The following is an 11,850-nucleotide window of genomic DNA, read 5'->3' on the forward strand; positions in this document are numbered from 1 at the left end:
CCTGTGTTTTCTACCCGCCTGGAATGGGCTGAATTTGCCAAAGTGGAGGGAAAATTTTCGAGGGCAGCAGGAGCTGGGCCCAGAAATCAGCTCCTGTGTCATCATGGCACGCTGAAAGCATGGGGAGAGGATGCTTAAATGTAGTTTTCCTGAAATCCAGTGAGATACAGAAGCAATTCCCAGGAATCAGGAAACCGAACCTGCTGCCACAGAGCTCCTGAGACGGTTGGAAGAATTCCCTCCACATCCAGCTTGTCCAGCTCTTGCAACCTTATTTTTTTCCTCCAGAAGCAGTTACAGAGGCAGTTTCAAATCCGAGAGCAGGAATTCCTGGGGAGTGGGATCAGGATTCCCTTTGTGACACCACAGCTCGGGGAGAGGCAGGAGAGACTCGGGAAGCGCAGCCTGGACTTGGTGTCTGGGGCAGGAGAAGCCAAATTTCACCCCTTGGCTGGTTCCCCCGGGCTCACAAACCCCCAGCACCGGCCAGAACAGCCTGAGGGTCCTCCCTGATCCGAAATGAGTTCCGAAAATCGGCACCAGGGATGTTTTTCCAGGCAGAAGGAACCCACCTTCTGTTTTCTTCCAGCTTGACGTGAAACGCTCGGGCAATCCACAGCTGCCACCTGCCCAAAGGTGTGAGATTGGCCACTGGTTTGGGAAACAGCAGCACTGTCTGTCTCACTGGGTGAGCCCAAAGCCTGAATGTGGTGTTTGCATCAGGGATGGCAGAAGATGGGAAGAGCTCTCCCTGCTTTCCTTCTGATGGATCCGGAGAGTCGCCTGCAGGAACAGCAGGGTTTGCATCCAAAGGCATGAGGGCCCTTCCAGTGCTCCTCCAGCAAAGCTGCTTCAACTGGAAATCTGCCTTCTGCTCCACAGAATCCCAGGATGGGTTGGAAGGGACCTTGAAGGTCATCTCCTTCCACCCCCTGCCACGGGCAGGGACACCTTCCACGAGCCCAGTTTGCTCCAAGCCCCGTCCAACCTGGCCTTGGACACTTCCAGGGATGGGGCAGGATTTCTTTTTCATGGAGAAACCCCCCCCCAACCCTCAGCTGGTTGTTAGAAGTACAAGGATGGTGTTCAGGAGCTGAAAAGAGGGGTGAAAAGCTGCAGGAAAAACTTGTTAGGGGGGAGAAAAAAAAAAAAAAAAAAGCATGGTTGGAATTTTGGGGTGAAGACAATCCTGCTCACCTGAACCCACCTGGCGGAGGATTTAGGGTTTAAAATAGACTTGGAAAAACGTTCAGCAGTGTTTGTCTTGCTGTCTGAGGAGCTGCCACAGTGCTGGAGCCCGACCATCCACCTCAGGCACGGACAGCAGGACAGGGCACAGACAGCAGGATGGGACAGACACCAGGAATCCAGGAGGAACCAGCGTGGTCCCACAGCTGCCCCCCAGGCCAGGAGCTGCTGTGCCCCCCGTGCCCGCTGCAGCTCCAATTGTTGCTATACCTCATTCTTTCATTTGTCCCCCTCCTTTCCCCCCTCTTCTTTTTGTTTTTGTTGTTGTTGTTGTTCCAGACCCAGAGCTTGTGCACTCGACCACATTCAGGTTCTGTTTTGTTGTACCTGTGCAATGAAGGGCAGCCTCAGCCCCGGGCTGGGCATCTCCCACCTGCTCCCACCCTCTGCTCCCCTTGGCCCAGGGGGTGATTTGGGAGGGAGGGAGGGGTTTGGAGGGGCACCCTCCATGCCCTCCTTTCATCTCTGCTGTCAAACAGCCCCCCCTGAGCCCCCCCAGCACCCTCCCAGGGGCTCGGTGGCACAAGCCAAGGCCAGCCCTGCTCCCAAATCCCTCCCTGGGGCAGGGATGGAGAGGGAGCCTGGGGAGCAGGCAGGGAGGGAGGGAGGGAGGGAGGGGTGGAGCACCGATCCTGGTCCCTGAGAGGGTGGCTGTGTGTGTAAATACCCAGATCCCAGCGCTGGCTAAAAAAAGAAAAACAAAAGGGAATTTTGTCCTGAGCGTGAAGCAATTCCTGACGTGTGGAAGGAGCAGCTCCCCCTCCCCATCCCCACTGGCCAGGGCCCCTGGCAGCGGGTGCCTCGTGAATGTTAAGAGCACTTTGAAGTTGGTGGCCTTGTTTTTCTTAAAGGGCTTGATTTTTTTCGTGCAGTTTAAATGGAATTATCCCCCCTTCCCCACCCCTCATCGTGTCATCCCAATCCCCCCCCTCCAATTCCACGCTACCAACAAGCACCTGGATCGTGTCTTACACGATCCAGGACTCAAGAATCTGTCATTAATCCCCAAAGTTTATACCTCAAATAGAAAAAAAAAAAACCCCCATGGTTTAGGAACAGCTCGGGGGGGCGGGGGGGGGGGGAAGCAGCAGCTCCAAGTCGGAAGTTTATCCCTGAATTTTGGTTCTTGACAGCACTAGGGAAACCAAACCTGCACAAGCACATGGAGAAAAGCACCAAGGGGTTTTTAGGAGCACCCAAAGTGAATCCTGCCAAAAAAATTCCGAATTTTTGTTCCCAGTTGAGGGGTTTTGTCTGCAATTAACAAACCTGTAAACGCAGCCTATGCCTTCAAACCGTGTCAACCCCCCTAAAAAAGGTCTGAGGGGGCATAAAAGGGTCCAAAATCGGAGGTAGGATGAGGGATGAGCTCGTTAAAGGCAAGGAGATGCACCCAGAGCTCAGCCTGTAATTCCTAACCCCAGCCCTTCCCCTGGGAGGTGGAGCTGAAAGGAGTGGCTGTGACAGGGGTGCAGCTCAAGAGTGACACAAGGACACACAGTCCTTCACATTTTCCAGCCTGAAATCCACCCTACTCCCCCCCCCAAAAAAAAATTGCATTAAGAAGGATCAGCTGATCCGAGAGAGCCCCATGAGGCTGGGAAGTGCCAGAAGCCAATTAGCCACGGGGTTAATTGCTGCTGAATGAGAAGGTGCCAGGTATGTCCCCACCACACCCCAGGGAACAGGAGAGAGGCAGGAGAACTCCCAGGACTGGCACACTCACCTTGGATACCTTTGGATTTCGGGAGCCAGGATGGAACCAGTCAGTGACCCCCCCCCTCCTGTTCCGTGAGAAACTTGGGTTTGATGACAGATTCCTTCTATTTGACAACTCCACCCTAAAAATAAAAAAGAATCACCCCAGAGGGGGGGAACTGGAGGGTCCTTTGAGCCCCAGTTCCACGTCCAAGACGAGGTGATGGGCTTGTGACGGATCCTTGAGAGCGGGAATAGATTTCAAACAAGCAAATGGCAATTTTCTACCCGTGTTCTGTACTGTTTTCTATGTGTGTGGTCTTTCTTAATGTCAAACTCTTGTATTTTTGTGGTTTCTATATATGCAGCAGGACTGATGGCTGTGAGGGTGCACGCTGTTTTGTAAAATATTCCTAGCCAGTTTTCCCCAAAAAAAGGAAAAAAAAAAAAAAAAAAAAGAGGGGAAAACCTGAATTATTCACATTTTCATTGGCTTGTACCTGCATGTACAGTATTGGGGCAGCAAGTGAAGATGATTAAAGCCAGCTTGAAAACTTTCTTCTGTGCTTGGAGTCGAGCTTTTCAAAACAGTCACCCAACAGATACACTGGGGAGGGAAAAGAAGAAACTCCTTTTTGGGGGGTTTTTTGCTAGAAAAAGCAGGTTTTGACTCGAGGAAAGAAATACCATATTTAATATGCAGAGTGCCATCAGCTCAAGGCTCCCACGAGGAGCTGAGCTCTCCCTGCAGCTGCACAGCCACCCACAGACCTTCCTGCCTGTGCAGCTTCAGGTGACTCCCAAATCCCACCCAACCTTCCCTAGGGATGGGGAGGGACCTTGGACAAGGGATGGAGGGACAGGACGAGGGGGAAATGGCTTCCCACTTCCATCCCTGGGAGTGTCCAAGGCCAGGTTGGAGCAACCTGGGGTAGTGGGAGGTGTCCCTGCCCGTGGCAGGGGGTGGCACTGGATGATCCTCCAGCTCCCTGCCGAGCCAAACCGTTCTGTTCCATAATTTTATGATTGTTAACTTCCTGTGTAACCTTAAAATGTACCTTTGGGCTGAGCCTTGGTCAGGCTTCGTTGAAAAATGAGTGCAAAGCTGAACAATTTAATTCCCCCACCCCAAACCTGAGTCTCTTGTACATAAAAGTCTCCACTGACCTGACTGTGCCCGGGCTGAGCCCATTCCTGGAGTGCTGGCAGCCCTCAGCTCCTTGACATTTGGGACACAGCCTTGGAATTGGGCTGGAACACCCCAAAAATCCCCACACCTGGAGCAAACAACTCACCCTGGGAGCACCACTGAAAACACCTGCTGCTCAAAGAGCTGAGAAGCCACGGGGGAGATTTCACTGCAATGTTTTATTTGGGAATTTACATATCAACAGGAGAAAGCAGACCACAGTCTGACCTCTTGCTCACGCTGATGACTCGAAGCAGTTTGTGTTCTACTGGAGATGAGAAAAGAAATCTGCCTAAGATTCAAATGTCCAAAGCGAGCCAGGAAAGGGGACTGGGATTACACAGGAACAACAACAACCCAAAAAGAAAAGAACAAAAAAAAAAATAATATGCAAAAAGTATAAATTAGGATGTCATAGTCATTTTAAAAGTGTAAGAAAACTTGCAGTGGGGCTCTCAGCCCTGGATAAGTTAACTCTCAGTTAGATTGCTAAAAGTTAAATACATCAAACACCAACATCAGACAGAAAAGCCACTCTGAAGTGCAAGTTTCACATTCCATCGGCCTTGCCCCCACTCCGGGCGAGAATCCTGCTGGCTCAGGGTGGGGAGGGACGGGGGGGCTTCCCAAGGACTTTGGTTCCAATGAGGGTCAGAGAGCTGAGCGCGGCCTCAGCTCCGGAGAACTCGCTCAAGGGAGGAGGTAGCAAGGCTTGCTTGCCCCTGGGCTCGGGTCAGATCCAGTTCCTCAGCACCAAACAAGGTTTCCCCACCCCCTCTGCTGACCCCAACCCACTAACGCTGGAGCTGAAGTGCCGAGGAACAAAGGAGAGATTCGCCAGCCCCACCTCTGCCCAGGTGCCCAGCAGGACATCAAGTGCTACCCAGAAGCGTCTGGTGGAGGTTTTGTGCAAGGAGGGGGATCCACCCCGAAGTGTGCATTGACTGTGCTAAGGACGGGGGAGCTCATGGTTCTGGTCACTGAGGTTTCACCGTGTCTGACAGTGAAAAGGCAGAGATGGGGCTCAGGGGTGGAAGGGTCCGGGGCTGGGCGGCCCCGAAAAGGAAAACCCTGAATGTCTCATGGAGCGGGTTTGAAGAACAGAACAGAAGGCAAAAATGGTCACAAACGCGAGGGCTCATTTCCACATCGGGGAGCTGAGGGACTGATTGCTGCCCTGGGCTCCTCCTCCTCCCATGGACTGTCCATAGCCCATCACCCCGTTGGCTCCGTAGAAGTTCATCCCGGCCATCTGCTGGGTCACCTGCAAAGGGGAGAGGAGGGAGGTCAGGGAGGTGTCCTGGACGCTGCCAGCCCAAACTCTGGCTCCACAACGTATTTCAGGAGTTCTTCTGAGGAGTTAAGGGTGAGCAGGTCTGGGGCTTCCAGGCACGAGAGGATGTGGGATTAGGCTGTGCCAGGGAAGCTGCAGGCTGGACATCAGGAGGAATTTCTTCATGGAAAGGGTTGTTAAGCATTGGAAGGGGCTGCCCAGGGAGGTTGGGAGTCCCCACCCCTGGAGGTGTGCCAGGAAGGATTGGAGATGGCACTCAGTGCTCTGGGCTGGGGAATAGGGTGGGGATGGGGCACGGGGCGGATCCATGGGCTGGGAGGGCTTTTCCAACCTCAGAGACTCTGGGATTCCCAGGTGTGCCCCCCTCCACGAGCCGAGCTGACATCCCCCCAGGCACAGCCCCCTGAACCCCATCCCTCCCTGGTGACCGCAGCGCCAGCCCTGCCCATCCCCCCAGCAGCCCCCAGGGCCCATCCCAGCCCCCTTCCCCGTGTCCCAGCAGTGCCCCCTCACCTGGGCGATGTTCCACTGCAGCTGCTGGGCGGGTTGGACCCCGTAGACGGGCGGTGGCACCGCCGCCATCCCGGCCACGTAGCCGCCCTGCTGGGCGCCCAGCACCCCGTTGGGCACGCCCAGCACGGCCGCCTGCACGTTGCCCACGTAGCCTGCCGGGATGGCCATGGGGGCCACCATCCCCCCGGCCCCGGGCTGGGCCACCATCCCCACCGACGGGGCCAGCAGGCCCCCCATCATGCTGCTGGACGGGGTGACGCCTGCAAAGCCGGGATACGCCGCGGCGGGATACGCCATCTGAGCCGGGGCCATGAACATCGCGCCTGGGGAGAGGCAGGGGGGGCAGGAGGGAAGAGATTTATTGTCCTGGAGTGTCCACATCCAGCTGCCAGGACACCCCAATCCCACCCCAAACCAGTGGTGCCCACCAAGAGCTCACAGCCCTGAGGTACCTTGGGCAGGCAGCTGGGGGGTCTGGGAGCCGTACAGGGACAGGATGGAGTCCTTGGAGAGCTGCTTCTTCCCCACTTCCTCCCCTTTGCCTCCAGGCTCAGGGAAGAGGTTCAGGTTTTCGGGAACAGAGCCGGCACTTCCAGAGGTTGGCATGGAGCCAACGACCTGAGAGAGGGACAGGGATGAGGGCAATGTGTGCCCCCAGCCCCAGGCAGGGCACCAGGGGTCGGCCCCCCAGCCCAGCAGCTCCGGGCAGGGACACGTGGCAGGACAAGGGCTCGTGGCTTTACCATGAAAGAGGGCACATTTAGACTAAGGAGGGTATTTTAGGAATTAATTCCCACCCCTGGAAGTGTTCAAGGCCAGGCTGAAGAGGGTTTGGAGCAACCTGCTCTAGTGGAAAGTGTCCCTGCTCATTGCAAGGATGAGATGACATTTAAGGGTCCTTCCCCCCACAATCATCCCATGGTTCCATGACCTAACCCTGAGCACCAGCACCCTCTGCTCACCCTCCTGGAGTCTGAGCTTGATCCCACAGATGCAAAAAGGTCCAGGTCCTTCTCCAGGCTGCTGGGCCTGCCGTTGGTGACGGGGGTGGTCACGGGAGCGTCTGGGAGAGACAGAGCTGTGCTGGTTGTGCCCACACGGGCTGGGGGACCCCTCCTTCCCCCCCCTGCCAAGGTGCCACCCCACCCAGTGACCTGACCCTTCTGCCAGCGCCTCCCTCCTCCCTCTGGGCCACGGGAGGGCTCAGGATGTGCCCTGTGTGTGCCCCTGTTAACCCCAGAGCAGCTCAGGGCCACGGTGTGTGCATTTCTATTCCACTCCACTATTCCTCTTGTTCGCCTGACAGGGAAAACTGTCACTGAAAGCCCACCAGATTCACAAGATGGTTTATAAAGTCACTTAAAACCAGGGCAAAAGGGGCTGGAAAGGCTCTTACCAAGTCCCAGCAAGTCCATTACTGGCTCAGATTTAGGAGAACTTTTTCTAGATTGCTGCATTTCTTCTTTCTTCTGAGGCTGAGGGGTGGAGAAAGAACACCACAAGTCTTGATCAGATTTGGGGGTTACTCTGGTATGTCTGAGGCTTTAATGAGATTAACCCTTAAGATCCATCCTTTTCCCCCAGTGGACATAAATGAAAGAAGTGGGAAATGCAAGTGGAATTCTCTTTGCTCTGCCAAAGAGAGAATTTCAGAGTGAATATTATTACTGAGCTGTTTTATTGCCCCAACAGGTTGGGAGCCCACTGTCAAATCCAAGCAGGCTCTAAACCAGGGAGAAGGAGCTGCTGCTCAGGCTGGAAAACTAAGCAGGGAATAGCTGGATTCCAATCTGCTCTGCAGTGCAAGGCAGAGCACACATCTGCTTAATATCTGGGTGAGCAGAGGAAAACAAGCTCCCACCAGCAGAGTGAGTCAAAGCACCCACTGCTATGACTGAGGGCAGAAAAAATGCTCCCAAGAGCAAAGGCTGGATTCCCTCTGCTCTGCCTCAGAGGTGCCTCCACCACTGATCCACCAGCACTCCCCTCTGCTCTTACCATTTTCACCTTCTCAAAGATGATGGGTTCCAGTTTTCTTTCCGATACGGGCTCGTTACTCCTTTTCCACTTGTCATCCTTTTCTTTCTGTGGGGAAAAGCACACTGGTGTGAGGGGGCAAAGCTCAGCACCACACCAGCAGCAAGTTCAGACACCACGCTCTTACTGCTCTGAAAACCCTCAGATTTGAGGTACAGATTCATTTGTCCTGCTCTGAGCGAGGAACTGCACAAAGACCACTCAAAAATCTCCTCCGATTTAAATTCTCTCTCCCTGAGTGGCAGCAACCAGCCCTGGAGGAGGGATTAGTCACTGGTACAGGAAATATTCCAGCTGTATTTCCACACAGGCACACCCACAGCGACTCCTCCCCAGCCCTGCAGGTGCAGGAGTGCCCAGGGACTGACCCTGAAGGCGTTGATGTCGATGCTCCTGTCCATGTATTTCTTCTTCTCGTATTTATCCCGGATGAAACTCTCCACGGCTCTGCAGCAGCTCGTTAAGGACAAAGGAGTCCAGAATAGAAGCCTTACGTGGTATTATTTGACAAGTAGGTACAAGGTACAGGCTGTAACTAAACTAATGACTGTTTAAAAGAGCATTTCCAGCAGTAACTTTCTTAAAATAATTTAGTGCTGGATCCAAAGCCCCTTTTAGCTGCTCGATTTTTGCCCTTGGGTTATTCCAAGCATGACAGTGCTATAAAAGGTGCATTAAATGAGGGCTTAGATTCTTAGAGTGTTTTCTTCGCTGTTTTAGATTTACTCCTTGTCATTAGCACAGATTTACAGTGGCCAGCACTGGATCCTGCACATAAAAAAGCACCACAGGCACCAGCTTAGGACATAAAAAATGAGGGTGGGGAGATGCTCCAGTGAGGTTCTTTTGGAGTTCACATCACTGCACCCCTGTTCACTCAGCATCCAGAAGTTACAGCTTCAGTTTTCAGAAGCGTTAAACCTTTTTATCATGGAATCCTGGGATGGTTTGGGTTGGAAGGGACCTTAAGGATCAGCTAATTCCAACCTCCTGCCACAGGCAGGAACACCTTCCACTAGCCCAGGTTGCTCCAGCCTGGCCTTGGACCCTTCCAGGGATGGGGCAGCCACAGCTTCCCTGGGAAATCCATTCCAGGGATTTCTCCCAGGGAAGAATTTCTCCCACCATCCCATCTAACCCTGCCCTCTGGCAGTGGGAAGCCACTCCCTGCGTCCTGTCACTCCAGGCCCTTGGAAACAAGTCTCTCCCCACCTCTCCTGCGGCTCTTTCAGTGGCTGAAGGACACAATCAGTTCTCCACTGAGCTTATAAAACCCTCAGGCCCTTTGGAAAGCCCACCCTCCCACTCCCCACAGCTGCCAGGTGTGGAACAGCCTCACGTGGGGACACTGGTGTCCCACTTCTCCACCCCCAGAGTGAAAGCTCCTGGTTCAGCTGCTGCAACGAGGGCAGCTCCCAAGCTGCAGCAGGGACAGGCTGCCTGTGTTGCCCAGAAGGAAGGATGCTGGTCTGTCTGAGGTCTCCTGAAGTTCTCGGGCAGGAAGGCTTCGTAGAGACGGTTTGCTTTGCCATTTCCCATCTCCTGCACACACTGACAAAAAAAAAAATCAAAAAAAAATCAAGAGAGTCCTTTAACTGCTGCTTTCCCAGACATTGAAGCTCTCCCACGGCATCCCAGGCAAGTCCAGCCCTGATGACTCCAGGCAGGGGTGGATTTCCGAGCTCTGTCTGGACCCAAAGCCACCCTTCACCTGCCAGGGGAATCCTGAGGCAGCTGCTCCACCCCCCTCCTGTACAATTACCCAGTGCTAACATCACAGCACGATATTTACTCAGAGACAAGACAAATATCACATTAGCAACCCAAAGCCCCTCTGGAAATCCCAGATTTGGCTCCTGGAAACCTCGGGGGGGAGAGGAGGTGGGCAGCAGCTCCAGACAGCAGCAGCCTTGGGCAGTTTAACAGCACTTGCAGCTCCTTTGTCTTCACCCTCTGAAATGATGACATTCTCCCTCCCAACATCATCTTCCCGCTGCTCTTCCCACACCTTTGGGCTACTCAGGCTTTGGCTACTCCCAAATTTATGGAGCCCCACTAACAACCCCCCCACCCCCACCCCTCCCCCTGTATTTCCTCCACCCTCCTTACCTGGATCTGCTCTTGTGTCCACTGGTCGAGGTTGACAGATTTGACCCTGGATATGTGAACGCCCAGGTTCCTGTGGATGCCAGCGCAGCGGATGCAGATGAACACCCCGATGTTCCAGGAGGCCCATCGTGGCCCTGCAAGGAGACACAGCCGGGGTGTGTCACACCCACCCCGCCCGTGGCTGCCTCGAGCAGCTCAGAAACTACCAAGTGAACTGGGACCCAGGTGTCTGCATTCCCCTCTACACCACAAACGGGAATTAAGGCAGCAGCAGGATGCTGGAATCATCAGACTCGGAGATTTCTTGCCTCCCTCTTCCATCCACACAAAACAAACAGCTCTGGAGAGGAAGAGGGAAGCAAACACTGCAGCCCCCAGAGTTCTGCTGAGCCAGAAGTCACAGCCATGCCAATGCAAGTTTGTGCTCCTGCTTTCTTTTTTTTTTTTTTCCCTTCTTTCTCAGACAACCTCGCTGCAGTGCAATCAGCTCCAGAACGTTCCCTACTGCTGTAGGAACAGCAGCAAAAAACTCCTCAGCACGGGAATTGCACCATCAAATCCCCTCGAGCCTTGAGCAGGAAGGCCCAGGCGGGCCAGGAGAACAGCACCAAGCCCAGGATTTGCTCCCCTTCCCAAAAAAAACCCAAAAAAGTGGAGCCCCAGGTTGCAATCCCAGCACGAGACACTTGCTCAGTTCACTCCACAGTTTCCATAGGGTGGGAATTCCAGGTTGGCATGCTGCTGGGGCAGGCAGGAGAGCTCCGAGGTGTGTGGGGGGAGATCATGCCAGGGATAAAAAAAAAAACCAAAAACACCACAAGGGAAAGATTAACAAGCTTAGATTCCCCCCCCACTCCCCACCCAGGAAACCCAGCAGAGCATCACCCAGGGGGTGGCAGAGCCCACAGGTCCTCCCAGTCCTTCTCCCAGCCAGGAGCAGACCCTCAGTCCTGCTGAAGGAAGATCAGCTTTGGAAGGAGTGTTTTAAAACTCTTCTTTTAAAAAAAAAAAAACCAAAACCGAACAACAACTAACCCCCCTGGCTGGAGTTTCCAGCCAGCCCCAGTTTGGGTGTCCAGCTCCCACCACGGGCTGGGTGTCACCTTGCACAGGGAAGTGGCCAAAGCCAAGGCACAAACCCAGTTAAAGACCTGAAAGCCTCCAGTAAACTGTGCCAGCCCTTTTTCCAGGCATTACTGCAGATGAAGAGTTATCCTGCTAAAATAGCAAAGCCTAAAGCTAATGAGAGTGAGGTGGGAGGGGGAAGAGGGGGAAAGTGTAATTTCAAAGCCCCAAAAAAGCAGTGCCGTGTTTGAGGCTCTGGATATGCTGTTAAATTTAATTCCTATTTATGGGGAAAGTATCTGGAGTATCCTGAGGGCTTTGGGGCTGTCAATGCAATCTGGGGCTCATGGACCCTTCCAGGACAACCTGGAACTTACCTCCAATACCTGTTCCAGGGAACTCATGAGTTTTAAAAGAAGCTTTTATCGAGTCTTCTGCCCTCTCCTGCCATTACTGGCTGCTTTTTTCCCTCAAGAGTGGCCCTTGAGAACGATATTAATTTAATGGAGCTGATGAATTCACTTCCCAGTTTAGGAACAGCTCTTGGTGAAGACCTGATTAAAAGCACACCCTTGTTCATTTATTATACCCACCAAAAGCTAGGATTGACTCAAGTCAGAGGAGAATCCATAAGTTTAGCAGGGTAAAAAGTGAGGATCTGGAATAAAAGGCTCTCTCAGGGTCAGCCAGGAGCCCT

The 11,850-nt window shown here is 53.6% G+C and overlaps 1 protein-coding gene across 1 annotated transcript; it reads right to left on the bottom strand.

Annotated features, from left to right (window-relative positions):
• Positions 1-4,968: 4,968 nt before the first annotated feature.
• Positions 4,969-10,379, bottom strand: SMAP2 (small ArfGAP2). The gene is made up of 9 exons (XM_027909388.1): positions 10,089-10,379; positions 9,445-9,530; positions 8,348-8,426; positions 7,941-8,027; positions 7,339-7,417; positions 6,905-7,005; positions 6,395-6,560; positions 5,943-6,265; positions 4,969-5,399 (listed from the first exon to the last, which is right to left on the bottom strand). Exons 2-9 carry the CDS (start codon positions 9,516-9,518, stop codon positions 5,274-5,276), a joined length of 1,035 nt encoding a protein of 344 aa, XP_027765189.1. The 5' UTR covers positions 9,519-9,530; positions 10,089-10,379; the 3' UTR covers positions 4,969-5,273.
• Between the last annotated feature and the right edge of the window lie 1,471 nt (positions 10,380-11,850).

This window comes from Empidonax traillii, unplaced genomic scaffold (genome assembly GCF_003031625.1).
Source record: "Empidonax traillii isolate 1590-97213 ecotype Southwest subspecies unplaced genomic scaffold, ASM303162v1 scaffold2089:size39178, whole genome shotgun sequence".
Classification (NCBI taxonomy): domain Eukaryota; kingdom Metazoa; phylum Chordata; class Aves; order Passeriformes; family Tyrannidae; genus Empidonax; species Empidonax traillii.

Bases quoted from the DNA above. Each gene is read 5' to 3' on its own strand.
- SMAP2 (XM_027909388.1), bottom strand. From the start codon at position 9,518: ATGGGAAATGGCAAAGCAAACCGTCTCTACGAAGCCTTCCTGCCCGAG. The intron at 8,427-9,444 runs GCATCCTTCCTT...GAGCTGCTGCAG, and splicing joins AGGAGACCTCAGACAGACCA to AGCCGTGGAGAGTTTCATCC. The intron at 6,561-6,904 runs GTGAGCAGAGGG...TCCCTCTCTCAG, and splicing joins CAAGCTCAGACTCCAGGAGG to GTCGTTGGCTCCATGCCAAC.